We start from the raw sequence: 18,783 nt of genomic DNA, 5'->3' as shown, positions 1-18,783 counted from the left end.
AAGAACCGAAATGCAAAATAATCCTCTTCTACATAATTCAGACCAGGCATAAAAGGTAAATAACATGGAGCGAGGTGCTGTTATTTGCTTATGAAAGATGCATTAAGCTGTAGTGTTGTGGTAAAAACCCAAGTCCCGGGGTTAGCTTTGCTCTAGAGTATCACAGGAGTTTTTCTGAGGCGATCTTTGTCTGACAGACCCTGGAACTGCAGATCTGGCTATTGGTATTCAGGGTAGCGTGTCGTGGTCCTGTGATCATATCCTTTCTCACATAGGGGGCCCAGTAATGAGAAGGTTTTTGGAAGAGGAGACAGTGTGTACAGCCCACTTCTACAGTGCTGGATGTGGAAAGGAGCAGCATGCTAGCAGCCCTGAGGTACTTTGTTTAATGAAGTGCCAAACTCAGAACAACTCTCAATACCATGGTGCCTTTTGGCCTTTCATTTCTCTCTCTCTCTCTCTCTCTCTCTCTCTCTCTCTCTCTCTTTCTCTCTCTCTCTTTTTCTGTTGTTGGCAGTCTGATAAGTACAAAAAATTCAGCATATTAAGATGTTGACTGAGGAAAGAAAGCTTGAGAATTTCATCTTTTCAACATAGTTTCTACATTACTTTATGTTACTTACTGGAAGAACATGTTCATTACACAGGGTGTGCCAGCACACATTTTCTTTGTGTGTGTGTGTGTGTGTGTGTGTGTGTGTGTGTGTGTGTGGGTAAGTGAAAAAGTATACATACATGAATACATCTTACATATGCTTGAGTATCTCTCTATAGCTGTGCACATATGTAAACATAGCTATGTCTGTGCATTGTTTGAAAAGCATTATTGATCAAAACCATTCTATCCCTCTTCCTATAGAGAAATATGATTTTCAGCAGCTTGGATTTAAAAGAATTGATGAGATAACTTGAGGGACTGGAAGATAGAAAAAAAGACAATAGCAGCGATGGATGAGAAGGTGGGGGAGTTCAAACAGCTGCAGTGATGACATTTCATCAGATCCAGAGGCTGGAAGAATGAAGAGTGTTCCTGAGGGACCCACCGGTCAGACAGGCAGCCCCCTCTCCCTTCACAAACCCAGGACCATCACACCATGTGTGGGGCAAGGGCTCTTTGAGGTGGAGAAGGATCATTACTACTGTCTCCCATTAATCGGACGGCAGACAATGATGTATGGAGACGTGTGTGTAGGTGTGTGTGTGTGTGTGTTTGTGTGCGAGTGTGAGTGTGTGTGTGATATCCCATCCTCCTCTTTTCCCTCATCCTCAGATCCTTCCTGCAATGAGCTAACACTCTTGTGATTCTCATCAGTAGCAGGGTCTGAACACTAGGAATGGCTCATTTCTTTTAGAACTGATTTTTTCAAATCTTTGTTTCGGCTCTCCCACCAGAATGTACACAGAAGAGAGTGAACTAGCCATACTGTTTAATTTGTGTGAGCGTGAGTATGTGTGTGTGAGTGTTTGTGTGTTTTGTGTGTGTGTGTGTATGTGTGCGTGTATTGTACTCTCACCCTATTAAAACATGTAAATGTGAAGATGGAGACGAATTTGCTGTGGTCTGTCATCTCCGTGTGCCGTGTGAAATATTCCTGCCATGTGCCAGTGAACTGCGTGCTGATTTATGCTTAGGATTTCTCTAATTAAATTAGCAAATCATTGTTGCTTCCTGGCACCATGTTCCCACGTCGAGACAAATTCTCCTTCCTTGCCGAGTAGTTCAGAATGTCATGATTTGATGAAACTCGGTGTTAAAGTATGAGCTCAGCTGTGAATCCACTCAGTTGACTGAGGCTAATTGAGCTCCTTCTGAGTCCTGACATAGCGCTTATGCACATGAGTGAAAGGCTGTCTTTTTCGCCGAGGTCACTCAGGACAACCATAAGCACCGTAGCCTTCACCAACGCGCTTATCAGATGGATGAGCATGCTGATTGAACCTTGGAATTTTTTTTTTGCTTTTGCTTTTCTCTTTCTCTCTCTCTCTCTCTCTCTCTCTCTTTCTCTCTCTCTCTCTCTCTCTCTCTGTTACTCCTTTTCTCTCAATTTCTTATCAGGTATCCCTGACTTCAGCACCTTTGTAAAAGCTTTGTGGGGCTGATTTAGTAGTAAAAATAGACTGTAATAAGAAACATCAGAACAGTACCGAACAGCTGTACAATACCATGGCTTATTTTAAGAACACACTCGAAAGTTATCTTCCACCAGACATCCATCCATCTATCTATCCATCCATCTATCAATCCATCAATCCATCCATCCATCCATCCATATAGCAGTTCTAAGAGACATTGTGGTGTAGACTGTGGGGAGTGGGTCTAGACTTACTGGTGCAGGCCATGGATCGAGGGTCCATGTCGGCTCTGTAGTAGCCCTTATCACAGCTGCACTCTGAGGCTTTCTCCTGGTGAGAGTAACTGTGTGGAGGGCATTTGCTGCAGTAGGCATCCATGGCAGAAGCCTTATAGGAACCAGTTCTGCAGGCTGCAAAATATAAACACAAATAAAGCAAAGTTACAAATACAGTAATCTAAACGTGCTTTAGAAAAGTGTTTTCCTGTCAGTTTTCCTTCATTTCCTAGTTTCTGTTAAATGAACTGAAGACTCCCTCCTTCTTTTTTTTTTTTCATGTTCTTCAGATATTACAAAAAATCCAGTGCTCAGAAAAGTAGGTCAGTCAACATACACTTAAATAACCAAAAAAGAAAAATGAACACCAGTACAAGAAATTACAAATTGCCTCTTTCAGCAGAGCATCCCTCAAGGACTTCACAACCAAAACACATTCTTGAGTCCTGAACTCGCACTCTAGTGTGTGTGTGTGTGTGTGTGTGTGTGTGTGTGTGTGTGTTTTCTTTCTTTTTTTTTTTTTTTTCTAGAATACACCCCAAATTTGTTTACAGATTAGAGAATGAATACGTGGCTCTACAAATATTTCTGAAGGGGTGAAGAACATCACATACTCTTTGCCACTGCATCCGTCTCTCTCACAAGTTTGCCTGTGAGCACCGAAGAATGACCCAGTTTTTTACTCCTCGGAGAGCTAAATTTCCTCATATCCATTTCCGTATTAGTGGGAATTCAGTTTCTAGCCTGTTACATACTGGAACTACTTGACCAGACACACACACAAAAATTGGGAATGTGTCTTTGAGGTGAGAAGATTTAGTGTATCTTTTAGTTATTTATTTATTTTTTTCTGCCCCTGTGCACTAGCTTCAGGTACAAGACACAACGGGATCCAAGAAACTGTGCGTTTTATGCATATTCTAATGTATGCAAATTCAATGCCTGGATGAATGCTAATGAATTGAAAGGGCATATTTATTTGATTGCTTCACCGTTGGGCTTGGTATGCGTCTCTGGGGTGGCGCTATAAATTCACGACGTAGTTAAGACCAACACACGGGGCAATCTAGGCCTGAGCAAATGAGACAATCTCGTGCCACCTCTGAGGTCAAGCCATCGAGAGTGTCGGAAATGCAATTCAATTGATGGATCAATGCAATGATGAATTTAGCCTTGCCTTGATTGCGTGTGTGGGCAGTGAAGGTCACGGATTTAATCAAGGTTCTCCGCTCCCAGCCTGGCCATAAATCCCACCCGCCACCTACTCCACCCCCCCCCCCCCCCACCACAAGAAACAAGCAGGTTTGGGAGCCTCTTTTATCTCGCCACATTACGTTCAGTTCCCCGTGTTCAAAACTCTTCCCTCTTTCCCCCTTTTGCTACGAACATGTATTGACTTCCTCGCATCAAGATGATCATGTAATGTTAATACAATTACACATACTAATCTTAGAACACCATCTCCTTGTCTCCATTCTTGAACGTACGTGTAAGATAAACGACAGCAGGAAGAAAGACAGTCCTCTAGTATGAGAGCTCTTCCATTCCCCCCTTTAAAAACAACAAGCGCTGTGCATTGCTTTTAACGTTTCTAACGCAGGTTAGTTTGACATAAACTTCTGGAGTTTCTTCATAGAGTCTTGTGTCTGATCAACTGTGCACCACTGATTCCTCAGTTCTGCAGCACTGAGGTAGACCTGAAGCACTCTGAAGTGCCCTCAAAATACATTTCTGCGTTAGTACTCTTCTTCAGAGTTTCATCTGTTGCTAAAAAAGACTCATATGAAGCAGTTGAGCCTGGTGAGGCTGAGTGTATCATCTTCTTCTTGTGAGTATCCTAAGGGTTTTGAGCATTCTGTGTGGTAGGTCAGGCCGGAGAACAAGAGAATAAGAGGGTGATCTGACAGTCAGAATGTCTAATCAGTGCTATGCCTGCCGGGGTAGAAACATGGGCACAGTGCCCCTGTGCCAACGACGGTTGGCTTACCACTGAGGGTTGCCTAGCTGTTCCTGCCTGGCGTCGGTCCACAGCGGTATATCTGAAGGCACAGGCAACAGGACCACACACATACACACATACGCACACATACACACACACACACACACATATACACACAGGTCCTCATTTCTGCCAAAAATATTCCCCTTTGCCTAATAATCTCTGTGAGTGTCTGACAGTCTAGAGAAATACAGGCAGTGTCTCCAGCATCCCCTCTGATAACTTTCCTACATTCACCTTCAGCTCTTTAACTCTATGTCATGGCCAGCTCTGCTGCGGAGAGAACAGAAGAACTTTTCCCTCTTCATACATACAGAATGAATATGTTATAGGAAATGATCTAACAATTTTAACTTTAGAGTTCAGATAGCATAGTTTTTACTCTGTTGATTAATATTATCATATGTAATATCGTACGTACTGCAATATTGCTAATTGCTAATATTACCTTGTGTACTATCATGTAAGACTTTGTTTATTTTTGTTGTTGTTAATGTTGTTATTAGTGTTGTCAAGTTTGTTTTAAATCCTTTGTGTATTGAGAGAGAGAGCTGAATCTGCTGATCTAACAAAAAACTGAAAAGAACTGTATATAGGCATACACATATAACGGATAGCCACAGAGACATCATCTACTCCCTCTCTCCCTCTCTCTCTCCCCCCCTCTCTCTCTCTCTCTCTCTCTCTGTGTGTGTGTGTATGTGCCCTTGAGCCAGTTGTACATGGAGAAAGAGGATCCCTAAAGAGAAAGAAATGTTCAGCACAGCTCTACCTATCACAGGGCTCCACTGAGAGCAGAGATAGCCGAATAGCCCAAGGAACTCTATTGTGCATTTCAATACGTGTCAAACACTTGCCTGGGAAAAGGCCATGAATACAGCAAAATGTAGATATAGAATATGCAAGATCATCAAATGCATCGTAAAAAGGAAAAAAAAGAAAGAAAGAAAAGAATCCAGAACAAAAAAAAAGAATACAGGATGGTCTGGTCCATTAAAAATTAATATAACTTCGACACAGGTCCTTTGTTTATGGCAATCAATAGCTTTTAGATATGATGTCTAAACAGCCATGCGAAACAAAGGGGGAAGCTGCTGGAGGCAGAGGAGAGGTGACGTCCAATGAATATGATAAGGCTACAGCTGAGTACTTTGTTAATGTGACAAAGAGCAGGGTGATTTGAATTTACTGAGTGCTGCTCACACATGCATTTTAATGAGTTTACGCCCCAAACTACTCATCATAAAGCTCTTCATTATATGAGAGAGAGAGAGAGAGACAAAGAGGAGAGAGAGAGAGAGAGAGAGAGAGAGAGAGAGAGAGACTGCATGTGTGTCTGGGTGGTGTGTGTGTGTGTGTGTGTGTGTGTGTGTGTGTTTTAATGAGTAACGTGAATTGTCCATTTAATGAGTAACATGAATTGTTTGATGTTAGCACTGATATCACAGTTACCAGCTGAGTACACAGTCAGTGAGAGAGTGAATAATTCAGTCATCTATACTACTCAGATACAGAGCTTTCTCCAAATCAGTTACGACCAATGCACTTATCTTGGTTCTGTGAAAAAGTTCACATACTAGCCAGACATCGCAATTGTATTTCTGATGAGAAGTGTCCCCAGTGTGAGCAGTCCTACTGGAGAAAACAAAAACAACAACCACAAAAAAAAAACCCCACATCATATCTGTGCCACCAGCGGGCAAAATAAACACAAACAGTCATGCTAATAGACTAATATTATACAGCAATACACAGTCAGAACGCTTTCTAACTTCATCTCTGTATGATTATGAAATCATACTTCAGCTCAGAGGTGTACATTTTTCAATTACCGGCCTTTGTTCCACAGGAAAACCAATTCACAAGATAGAAAATTACCAACGTTCAGAATACTCCATCTTCATGCATAATGCAGAGGCTTGTGTCTTTTAGACACAACACCAAATATATAGCATTCTACTGCTTAGCGTAAAAATAACTCTCTCTTTTTAAAACAACGACATTCAGAAAGTTGGGAAATTGTTTTGGCATCAATAAACACCAGCATCATTAGCATGGAGGAGACAATGCCAAGCCATTCTTGTGAATATATTTCCTATGCAGCAAAAATATATTATTCAATGTCAGTTACTTCAGGTTTCTATTTCAGAGTAACTGGCAAAAACCATGGTAACAAAAAAAAAAAAAAACATTTCAGAGATAAACTCCAGATCAAAACCTATGAACCTATGTTAGCTACAAAGATAAAGAACACAATAACTTGTAGACCAGGCAAAATTCTGTTGTAGCCAAAGAACTCAGATATATCAGTCTGTTCCCACAAAAATATGAAATATAGTGGGGGGAGTTTTCCCCCATGAGTGTGAAATTTATGAGAAATGCAATCCCATTCTAAGTGCAATATCCAGAGGCAAAACAAGTAAGGGAGAGAGAGAGAGAGAGGGAGAGAGAGAGAGAAATAAGGGTTTCTACAGTAGCGGTTCAGGTGTCACAGTTCCTTGGGTAGAGAAAATAGGAATCACACATTCCCAGATAACTGTAAATTGGATGACATCATTACTGGAGCATGGGTCACACACACTGAAGCGGCTAACCGCTGGCAGCGTGTTGCTTCCTGCTCTGTGTGTGATAAGGCCACATGGAGCCCTTGTCATACCACACTCACACGCGCACACGCACACACACACACACACACACACACACACACACACACGCACACACAAAGTCTCTCTCTCTCTCACACACGAATGCGCACACACACACATACACACGCATGCGCGCACACACACATTACTTAAAGAGTCTTATTCCTGTGCCATATAAAGGATCAGATAGTGGCTTTAACACTGTCTGTGCAGAGAGTGGTTCTCTCTCTCTACTGCCAGTCTCTACACACTGCAGTGCAAAGCAGGAGTGTGTGCACCTTTAGCTAGTGACTGTTGTGAGGGGCACTTTGAGCACAAGGCTCTGTTCATCTAAAAATAGACCTCTCACTCTCATTCACATGGACCACAGAGAGACTGCTGGCTTCTCAAACACACAGTATTACACTGAATCTGATCAAATTCACTCTGATTTTGAAGTGGTTTAGTCACGATGACTAATCTGAATAAAACTAAGTTCGAACTTTGAGCAGTGTCTCGAAAATCTGGATTGAGCTACGTTCTCTGTGTTGAAGTATTGCTCAAAGTCAATGTTCATGTCCTTGTCATATGTGGTGGTGCTGTGAAAAGGTCCTCTGTGACAGACATCAACACATTGCCTTGAAGAAAAAGAAAAAGAAAAAGAAAAAAAAAAAAAAAAGAAAAAAAAGAAAAAGAAATAAAAAATAAATAAACCAACTATTCCCATGCAACAAAGAATTATTTTCAGCAAGATACTGCAGTTCTGCTCTGAGTGGCTTAAGACCTCAAGACCAGAAGCAAAGGTGAATCCCTGAACAATCTCCATAGCAACACAAGATAACCCCTGCCCCCCACCCCCCCCCCCCCCCCCCCCCGCCATCCCCTCCGAGCAGGATATTTCGGTGGGATTACGGAGGCACTAGGTCTGGGCTTTCTTACTTAAAAAATTAATACATCAAGCATCAGTGGAGGCAGGGCTGATGTAATAGGATTTGACTTGTCTTAAAACCTACAGGGGGCACAGAGGAGAAGTGGAAGGGTGTAGGAAATACACTTTCTGAAGGGTAAACATTTGCTCATATCGCCAAACCAAACGCTGCAAACATCCACCAAGCATGTATAGGGTCAGACAAGCGGCGCACGCGTGACGGTATTACAAAGTACGAGAGCTGGAAGAGCGGCTTTTCGCAGCGAATCAATGGGTCTGAGAACAAAACTGCGTACCCCTGAAGCCCAAAGAAATGGCTTGATTTGATATTGCATCTTTTGTACAAATAATTTTGGAGATCTAACTACCTGTATCCCGTAAACTGCTTTCTTCAAGACGTGGGGATTTGGTTTCAGTGGTTTCCTTTATGGATTTACTCCTGATATCATTTTCCAGCAGTTTTCGGCTGCCTTTGGTACGTCCAGTAAAGCTGCTGTTCCATTTGCTCTTTATGATTTCATAAAGCTTTTCCCCGAAAACATTACGCTAAGACATTGACATAAGACGTTATGTCTGCACGGCTCTGGGTACTGACAGTGGTCATTCATCATTTGAGACTCTGGCAGGTGTACTTTTCTGGCCAGGCTCAACAGTTATCAGGGAAGTAAACCCCGTGGATAATTACACTGTGAGTATGAACGCCAAAACAATTTTTTTTGTTCTCCGTTTACGGCGACAGACACCAGTGGCATTGATAAATGTCACTGCGAGGTGGATATGAATCTTCTACTTGTAAGTGGTTTCAACCAAGTCACATGATTGCTTTGGCTGTGATGCAGCATTCTAACAAAAACAACTAAAGGGGAGGAGCATCGGACGAACAAAAGAACGAGAACTAAGCTGAACTACTGTGTAAAAGATGAGTTGAGAGATTCAGCCTCACTGAGGCTATTAACTACACTTAATGCTATCTCTGGGAAGCGAGAGAGAGAGAGAGAGAGAGAGAGAGAGAAAGAGAGATGGAACTACATGGTAATGATAATTTAAGCGAGGCTGCTGAAGATTTGATTAACGTTGTGATACATGTCCAGTTTCACTGGCTCTTCCCTGAGGGCTTGCTGGACATGCCTGCCAGACTGACTACCAGCCCTTCTCTGTCCTGCCTGCCCCGGGTACCCGTTCATTTACACCGCCTTGAAGGTCTATGTTAAACCGACCAGACCTGTTTAAACACCAACGCAATAGTTTAAACCGCCCACTTAAACCAACGATTCAAGCTGTTCTGTCTGAAATAATGTTTTGCATAATATTTTAAATGATGCATAATCTTTTAATTGGAGCGATTTCATTTTTTCTAAGCAATTATTTCAGTACCCCAGAAAAAAAACACACCGTATGAGTGTAGAGACTAGATTCAAATCCTTTTTTTTCCCCCCTTTATTTTCATACAATGTCTGTGTAAAATTCTCACAGATCACTTGTTTATTTCTCAAACAAATTTCTCCAGGTAGCAGTAACTGTGTGCCAAAGCATTCAGAACTGAACACAGAAGAATACATCTGCTTGGCATGGCAGGGCTTCAGTCAAAACTCAAGAGGCCAAATGGAGACATTCACAGCTTGGCTAAATCCATACTGAGTGCTTTTTCTCACTCTGAGAGCCCAAATCTGAGTGCACATCCTAATAAGCAGTGAAGCACAGCAAATCCCTGCATCTCTCTCTGACAGACGTCATTCAGCCTAGCAGATCTCCAGGGTAGGGAAAGTTCACACACCATGACTCATCTAATATCAGATGAGGAGGTCATGTAACAACACACGAAGCCCATGGAACTACAGTGTTATGGCTGACAGACAGGGAAAAAAAAAAAAAAAAAAGTCAGTGACAGCATTGATGAAATACAGTGTATAAATATTGTGGGTTCTGTGATTCTACTGATGACTTCCATCATCATCATTATCATCATCATCATCATCATCATCATCATCATGCGTAACATGAGCTTCATAAACAAACAATGGTCATAGTGTGCCATGAGCTATGAGCTGAGGCTCCATGCATGACTGCAATGCCTGAGGCTTGATCTTTGTGTGTGTGTGTGTTTGCGTATGTGTGTGTGTATGTGTGTGTGTGTGTGTATGCGTGTGTGTTTGCATGCGTGTGTGTGTGTGTGTGTGTGTGTGTGTGTGTGTGTGTGTGTGTGTGTGCATGTATTAAGTAATGGGTCCACAGGGCTGTGTGTACAGACTGAGAGCAGTGTAATGAGAAGAGTACGCTGCTTGCCTCTCCCTGCATCTCCTCTATGCTGACAGGCTGATTGGGCTCTGAGTCCATCCGAGCATTACACACTCTCTAAGACACACTACACACATCGCCACCATCTGCGTATGTGCCTGTGTGTGTGTGTGTGTGTGTGTGTAGAATCATACATTCTCTCAGTCACTGTACTCACATCCCAGCCATCTGTGTGTGTGTGTGTCTGTGTGTCTGTAGCATTACACACTCTCTCAAACACAGTACAGATATTAGCACCATCTGTGCATGTGTGTGTGTGTGTATGTGTGTGTGTATATGTGTGTGTGCATGTGCGTGCGTGTGCAGCATTGTACAATCTCATAATCAGAGTACACACATAGCCACCATCTGTGTATGTGTGTGTGTGTGTATATGTGTGTATTTTCAGCTACTATGTGCACGCCACACACATTCTGTCTGAGCGTGTATACTTTTATCTGTGTGCCTACATGCAGTGTCTTAATCATTCTGACTATAATTCACTGCTGACAGTCGTGCACCAACACAATCTCTCCCTCCTCCATTTCTCTATGCATTCCCTCCTTTTTTCCACCCAACTGACTGGCATTGGACGGGGCTCCTCTGCCGCACGCTATTGATTTTGTGTCACGCAGCGGAGAGCGTACTTTCTGAAATCATCTTTAAAACTCTTCTCTCTCTCTCTCTCTCTCTCTCGCTCTCTCTCTCTCTCTCTCTCTCTCTCGCTCTCTCGCTCTCTCTCTCTCTCGCTCTCTCTCTCTCGCTCTCTCTCTCTCACTCTCTCTCTCTCTGTGCTATTCTGCATGCCGTGGTGCATCAGCAGAGAATCAACATATAACAATTCCAAGCCAGTGAGCTGCTGCAGATGAGCTGAATTAAGGACTTCTCCCTGTAAGAGCTAGAGTCAGGCGAAAGAAGAAGAAGAAGAAAAAAAAAATCCATCTTCTAGTTAACCACTGGGGAATATGCCGCTTACAAAAAAAAAAAAAAAATGCATCTATCTCATCTGTTGGTGTTTTCTGCTAAAAATGGGTCATTGAATAATTATTTCAGTCAATGGAAATCATTTTCGGTAAGAGATAAAACAGAAAATGGAGGGGGGGGGGGGGGGGGTGGAGTGGGTTTCGCGTGGCTGCAGCCTAAGAGACCCAAATGTGATGATAGTGAAAAATCAATAGCCATGTAGAATAACGATGTTACATTTTTTTGGGAAGGTGGAGAAGTATGTGCTGACGGTGTCAGCTTTTTACTCTAAAAGCTAACTGAGGGAAACCCTGCTCCCTTGTATCTCATCTCTCCCTAAAATGGGACTTTGAGACAAGACATCATGACGGAGTTGGATTGCCTTCTCTAGCATGTCTCTGGAGAGCATGAACTCCGGCAAGGCCTAACTGACTGGGCTGGTATTCTCAGTCGGGTTGGCTCCTCTAAATGAGAAAAACTCCTCCATTTGGTTGATTATCCTCCCTGAAATAGAAAGTCACTGAAAAATCTCCAATTTAGGGTCTGGGGTGACGGGCCGAGAAGTCTAACAACCCCTGACCTTAGGGGTCAAGCTGTCACTGGAGGCATGTCTCCTTTCAAAACAGGAGCAAAACATATAATTATACACACACATGCTCAGACACACACACACATGCACATACATACGCACGCACGCACGCACACGCGCACGCACACACACACACACACACACACACACACACACACAGACACACACACACAGTATATATTACACACAAGCAGACCTACAGCCACACAGAACACACACACACACACACACACACACACACACACCAGACAAACTCGCCCCCTCCCACACACGCACACAGATGTATGCACAAAGCATATCCTCCCTGTCCCAGGAACCCTGTCCAATTACCAGGCCCAATGAAGGAGATCCGGAGAGCAGAGCTTTCCTCAGCAAGAATGCCTGATCTCTGTCCTCTCCTTAAGGGTAATCTCCTCCCAAACTTCATCTACCATCAATCACAGAGAGAGAGAGAGGGAGAGAGAGAGGGAGAGAGAGAGAGAGAGAGAGAGAGAGAGAGAGAGAGAGAGAGAGAGAGAGCAGAACCACCTTTGCTCATCAGCAAAATGTGATTCAGTACAGAGAACCTCATCCAAGACTGCAAAACAAGAAAGTCTGAAAAATGACATCTGAAGAAATATGTTATAGGAGACAGCAGTTCCATTACTTCTCCCTCATATCACAAATGACATGATCTCAGAGACAGGAAAATCCCAAAGTCACTATGATTTCAATGGCACCCAATTGTACCAGTGACAACTAGAGAAATAAGACAAATCTGAGCAGTCAATATTGTGACACACTCTTAAGTGTACTCTACTTTATACTGTCACATACACTGTCACAGTTCCCTTTGACTCTATTTTAAATGTCTCTATATGACACATGTAATGGGATTATATGACAGAGGAAATACTGAATATTTTCAGGGACTACACTGACTGTGCTACTGAAGAATAGGGATTGGTGCTTATTATGAGTTTGATTGATTGCTGCTATGGCTGTAATACATGTCTGTCCCTCCAGTCTGTTAAAGAAAGCAGCGTTCAGTCTTCAGCCTCAGACTGCGGACTGCCGATTGTTATTCTACCCCGACCTTCCCCCAGCAGCCGACCTGTGTGAAATAAAATAAATATTAGTGCAGGAGATCTGCAGAGGGTCAGGGTCACTGTCTGACAGACAGGCCCAGCAGGAGGAACAGAGAACACACACACACACACACCACACACACACACACATTCACACAAAGAGTCATTCACCACACTCTTATTCTCTTACTCACAGTCTTAGACTTTTTTCAATTGATGAAAAGGCTGCTAAATGTCTGAGAAGTAGCTTAAAGCAAGGACCTCTCCCTTCATCTCTCTCTCTCTCTCTCTCTGTCTCTCTCAAAAGTCATCCAACTCTCTGGAAAAGACAGAGGCAGAGAGAGAGAGAGAGTGGGAGAGTGGAGGGAGGGGTGAGGTAAGCCCCAGCTGGGCGTCTCTGTTTCACTACTTGCAGTACAATTACAGATCGTGAGGAGTAACCCAAGCTGATCGTGCACTAATTTCATGCATTCCTACAGAGGCTATAATCACCCACACACACATGCACACACACACACACACACACACACACCAAAAGAAATAAAATTGATCCCAGCTGCATTTTGGTCTTTGTGAAGGTGGCTGAAGGGAGCATGACTTTTCTGAGACAGAGAGCTAGAGAGCAAAAGAGACCGGGAGAGAGAGAAAGAGAGAGAGAGAGAGAGAGAGAGAGAGAGAGAGAGTGTAGTCAGTAGCTCCTTTAGGGGAAAAGAGAGCTATGATTACATTTGGAGATAAATGGCAGTGTTCAGGGGGTCATGCTGATGGACACTCTAGTACATGTTACTGCACCAGCGTATGTATATTTTGTGCATCAGCAAACACCTTTTTGGTGTGACAACTCTTTCGTTTGCCTGCATGTGTGTGTGTGTTTGGAGTGTGTGGGCAGGTGCACGTGCATGTGAAAAGAGAAAGGGAATGTGAAAAGAAAAGGGAACAGAGTTGAAAGGAGTAAGAGATGAAAGCAGCGAGAGAAAGTGAAATAAGGAGGAACAGAGAGAGATGGAGAGAGAGAGAGAGAGAGAGAGAGAGAGAGAGGGAGAGAGAGAGGGAGAGAGAGAGATAGAGAGAGATAGACGAAGCTGCACAGAGAGAGATGGAGAGAGAGAGAGAGAGAGAGAGATGAAGCGACAGAGAGAGAGAGAGATGGAGAGATGGAGAGAGAGAGAGAGAGAGAGAGAGAGAGAGAGAGAGAGAGAGAGAGAGAGGTGGAGTGATTGCTGTATGATCTGTGCTGTCATGTGAGAGGCTGCACAGTAAATATTTAACGCTGCAGGCTGTGGCTCACGTTTCAGCTGCAGGTGCTGTGGCCCAGAGCCTGCTCTCAGGGGACCAGGCAAGCAGGCTTCCCATCCCTGTCTTTCCCTTTCTTCCCTTAACCTCTCTCTCTCTCTCTCTCTCTCTCTCTCTCTCTCTGTCTCTCTCTCAAACACACACAGGGGCATGGACAGTCCAATGTCCACTTCAATGTCCAGCACAGAGAGGCAGACACGCCAGACTTCGTGTATGCCTTTTACAAACCAACCTGGAACTTCAATAAGGGACGCTAAACCTCCAAAAAATCTAGCCAAGCTTATTGAAAACCAACTCTGCCCCCTGGGACCTCCTGTGAATGAAATTTTTGACATCAGGAAATATAAACTCTTTAAATCTCTCTCTTTCTCCCTCCCTCTCCCTCCCTCTCTCACACACTCACTCAATCACTCACTCAGGCGCTCTTACTCTCAGTTCTTTCTGGATTTCTAAACTGTTCCTCAGGAGTGAGTTAAGGGCAAGCTGCAGAGAAAGTGATGCTTATAACTTTGCTTGGGTCAAAAAAAAAGTCTGTGCTGACCTCAATTGGAAACAGACTTTAAACAGTGTGTTTACTCTGAAAAGACCCCAAATCTTTTGTTTACGCAAATGTGGCACCGGCGAGGAATATTTGTGTCCAAGCACATCCGTGTGATTTTCATTCATCATCCGTAGGCTCTTTTATGGACTTCCATTAGGAATAAATCAATGAAAAGCCACACAGAGAACAAGAACAATGAGATCAACCCACCATCATATTTTCATACTCACAGTCCTGATTCATTATGGGAGAGTAAATATTGGCTTTGGGCACTGTGTCTTTCACTGTCTTATGCTTGTTGTAGCTGAAGGTTTGGAAAGGAACTGTGTGTATGTGTGTGTGTGTGTGAGTGTGTATATGAGTGCGTGTGTAGTGAGGGTATATACAAAGAAGCTCAACCTAAGCACCTCCCCGTCTAAACCCTCTCACCTCCTTCTCTCTCTTTCCCTCTTGTTCCACTTTGAATTAAATCTCCCATTTAGACTCAGTGGAACAGAATTCAACGGAGCACAGCGGGAAATTAATTTCTGGCTCCCATCTAACACTGGGATCTGGTTTCAGTGAATGAGAGTCTGGCTCTGAGTCAATGACCTCTCTGCACTGTGCCCAAACTAGACAGGCTCGACCACATAAAACTGGACATTACCACTAGCAGCATAGACAATTACTGATTCAACCTCCGATCCAATCTTAGTCCCATTCACCTTCTGCTAAATGAAAGTGCTCTGATTCCTTCATGCACTTGGCAGGTTGGTTCGCGGACCATTGTTCTTGGTACCTGGCCTTTGACGAGGATTTTCGCATTTCCATAAAGATTAAAATCTGCCTTCCATTTTAGATGAATCATATTCATTCCTTTCTCTCTCTCTTTCTGGCAATATTAATATGAAGATCGTTCTCCTTTCAGAGGGGGAGTACCCAGGTAACGATTTTTGTGTCAGAGTTTCTTTTGAGAGTACAAATGAACACTGATGAGCTTTTTCCTTATTGATAAGAGGTGTAATATCCGGGTGAGACCTGGACTCGCTTTCTCTCAATTGGCCTGAATTGATTTGAATCGTCAGGGCCCAGTTTCACATTCATTATGAGGTCAACATAGAGCGAACACTAGAAGAGGTGATACGGATGTCTACCATTTCTCCTGCATTCATATCGTCTTTTTGCTTTGTACGGAAGGAAAAGGCCACAGTATGCCATAGATTGATTAGATATGATTATTTATCACGGAGGTGGCTATGCTGTTCAGATAAGGATATCTACTTTTCTATGGCTTCGGTGTCAATATGTGCTGTGAGAGTCTGAATAAGCTGTTGGCCTTGCTCTTACAGCTTTGCCTTCTCATGAATTTCAGTGTGTGTTCCAGGATAAATGTTTGTTTAATCAGTGTGTGTGTGTGTGTGTGTGGACAGCTGAGTGTTGTGTGTGAAACGCTTTTTAAGACAAAACAAACTGAGAGAACTGACAAAGAGGGAATTGTCCTTATTTACCTGAGGGAGTTTTACGAGAGAAAGAGGCAATTTCGGGTTTTCTGTTTGAGAATGTTTGAAAAAGTGAACTTTGTAACGGAGAAACGGTGAAAAGATTTCATGCTATGTTTCCATTGCAAACAAAGTAAAAATATTAAATCCTTGATTTTGTGTGAGTGTGTGTGTGTGTGTGTGTGTGTGCGTGTGTGTGTGTGTGTGTGTGTGTGAGTGCTTGCTGGGTCTGAGAGGAGCATTGACTGCTATCATCCTCCCAGACAAAGGCAGATGTGTTCAGCACCGCAGGAGCTGCTAACACCAGACCTCCAGGACAGGGCCAAAGGGCAACATTGGGTTTTAGCTTTACTGAAACACACACACACACACACACACACACACAGATTACAAATCACCTTTTAATTAGGCACCAACACTTCCATCACTGTCCATGCCTAAAGAGTTAGCACAAGGGACACATCCTCTGACAGTCTGCTAGCAGGCTCTGTTAAGTCCGTGAGGCCTGTTTTAAAAGCCAGCTCACAGGAGCCCATTAATCAAAAGGCACGCTCACTGCAGAGGCTTTTCCTCCTAAAGACTAGTATTATTAGGCAGTGACACGGCCGCACAGCGGCCTCTTTGAAACCAGGTCATTCAGGAATTCAGAGCCACTAAAACATTAACAACTCGGTGAACACACTCTGCCGACTTTAACTCCAATCTAATTGGCTTACGATAATACACTTTGTAGGACTGGAGTCTTCAAAGAGGAATCGCTGACTTTGCCTCTGTCTCAATTAAGTCAAGCTGCAGGGCTCAGATAGGGAGCCTGGCGTTTTTATTTGCTCTGTGCGTTTGCCGTGCTTTTGCTCACATTGGTGACGTGGCTCTGAAACATGCACACGCGGGGGAGATTTGTTACCGCCACATACATGTAGAGGTACGGGGGAGCTGAAGGGGACTGATAATGTAAAGGGGTTATGAGCCTGTGCTTCTGGATCTTCCCCAGGACTGTATTATGAATTATTGAAAGCGATGAACTGAAAATAAAACGTGGTGGGACCAAGGATGGAGGCCAGTTCCGTGTTCACTGGGCATAGGGCACTTTCTCTCTCTCTCTCTCTCTCTCTCTCTCTCTCTCTCTCTCTCTCTCTCTCTCTCTCTTTCTCTCTCCCCCTTCCTTTTCCCTTTGCCCTTACAACTACTGATGACACCTTATACTTGATGCATTTTACACTCATTCATGTATATGTGCTGTATACAAGGCAGTGCAGCTGAAAAGATATTCACTGAATTTTCTCTAACAGTGTTTACTGTGTGATCATGAGGCAGCACAGACCTGCTAGAATTTACAGTAGTAACGTCCAGTCTAATGTTTCATCTAACAAAACCAGGGAGCTAGTTTGCTTCTGGATTAAAATCGTCTCAACAGTGTGCCAGATTACTAACATAAAGTGAGAAAGTATCCAGGCATGATTAGCCCTGATTAAGTCATGAGGCTGCCCAGTGGCTACGACACACATTGCTTATGGTACAATAAGTCATTAATACTGTAAATACTGCAGCTCAAGCTAAATGATGTGGCACACATATGCACATGTGCACACACAGACACCCACACACACACACACACACACACACACACACACACACACACACACACACACGGCTGTTGTCCAAGCTTCAGTCAGCAGCTTACATGCTGCCAAGGGCATATCCCGAACACTGTTCAAGCTACAGCCAAGTGCTAACACAAACGCAACGCAGTCTAAATCCTGAAACTACCACACACATAGCTTTTTCATCACTCCAGGCTGTGAAGAAAGAAACTTTTTTATTTAAAAAATGTACATTTAGCAATAGCCTGGAGAAAAAAAAAAAAATCAGCCTGTTCTCTGTTTATGATCTGCCAGTAAATTCACACAACATATCTACGCCAATACCTCATCCAGTCTGGCAGCCAATCTCCAACAATGCCTGTATTTACTTCTCAAAAATTAATAAGATTCTGAATTCTAAATGGCATTGAAAACAATTCATCAACATACAAAGTGTTTCCTGTATGTCTGGCAGGAAGAGTATATGGTTTCGCTTGGTGAGTTTTCCCAACATGGTGGGAATTGAGCGTGCGATACAGATCTCTCTCAGATGAGTGTTATATGATGAAGTAGGCTGAGCAAGCAGATGTTTGACTCCTCTGACAGACTAATCAATGCAGAGTGATTTTTATCACCTGCTGAGGCTTCACGATACAGCCCATACGTAGGAGAGTGTCAAGATCCCAAATCAGACAAGCTGCTCCCGTTTCAACCTGGTATTGATTCAATGGGGATGGTGCACGTATGGTTTTTTATATTAGACCTGATAACAACCAAGGCCATCAAGTCAATAACAATCCAGTCTGAGATTTTTTGATTCTGAATTTTGTGTCAGAAAAAGCAGAGAGCAGATTACAAAGAGTATATCAGTCCTAGAAAACCCAACAGCTTGTGAGGAAAGATGAACAGCATCACATATGGATTCAATCAATCCAGTTGGCTTCACTCAGTCTTCTGTTCTGTAAAGGGTACAAGCCTTAGACTCGACCGAGAGGACAACGGTGTGCCTAGAAACAGCTGCACTTCACAACAAAGGACAAAGAATTCAATCTCCAGGCAGACGAGAAGACTCAAAAAGGTGCAAATTGGGTTACGACAC

The 18,783-nt window shown here is 43.3% G+C and overlaps 1 protein-coding gene across 1 annotated transcript in view; it reads right to left on the bottom strand.

Annotated features, from left to right (window-relative positions):
- Positions 1–18,783, bottom strand: part of epha4b (eph receptor A4b) — a 78,987-nt gene that overhangs the window by 34,255 nt on the left and 25,949 nt on the right. The window contains exon 4 of the mRNA XM_030775927.1: positions 2,328–2,483. Coding sequence (XP_030631787.1) covers positions 2,328–2,483 — 156 coding nt within the window. The remainder of the gene's footprint in view (positions 1–2,327; positions 2,484–18,783) is intronic.

Source organism: Chanos chanos, chromosome 5, assembly GCF_902362185.1.
Source record: "Chanos chanos chromosome 5, fChaCha1.1, whole genome shotgun sequence".
NCBI classification, from domain to species: Eukaryota; Metazoa; Chordata; class Actinopteri; order Gonorynchiformes; family Chanidae; genus Chanos; species Chanos chanos.
Note: the sequence above shows the minus strand (reverse complement) of the source record. Positions and strands in the feature narration are given on the sequence as shown.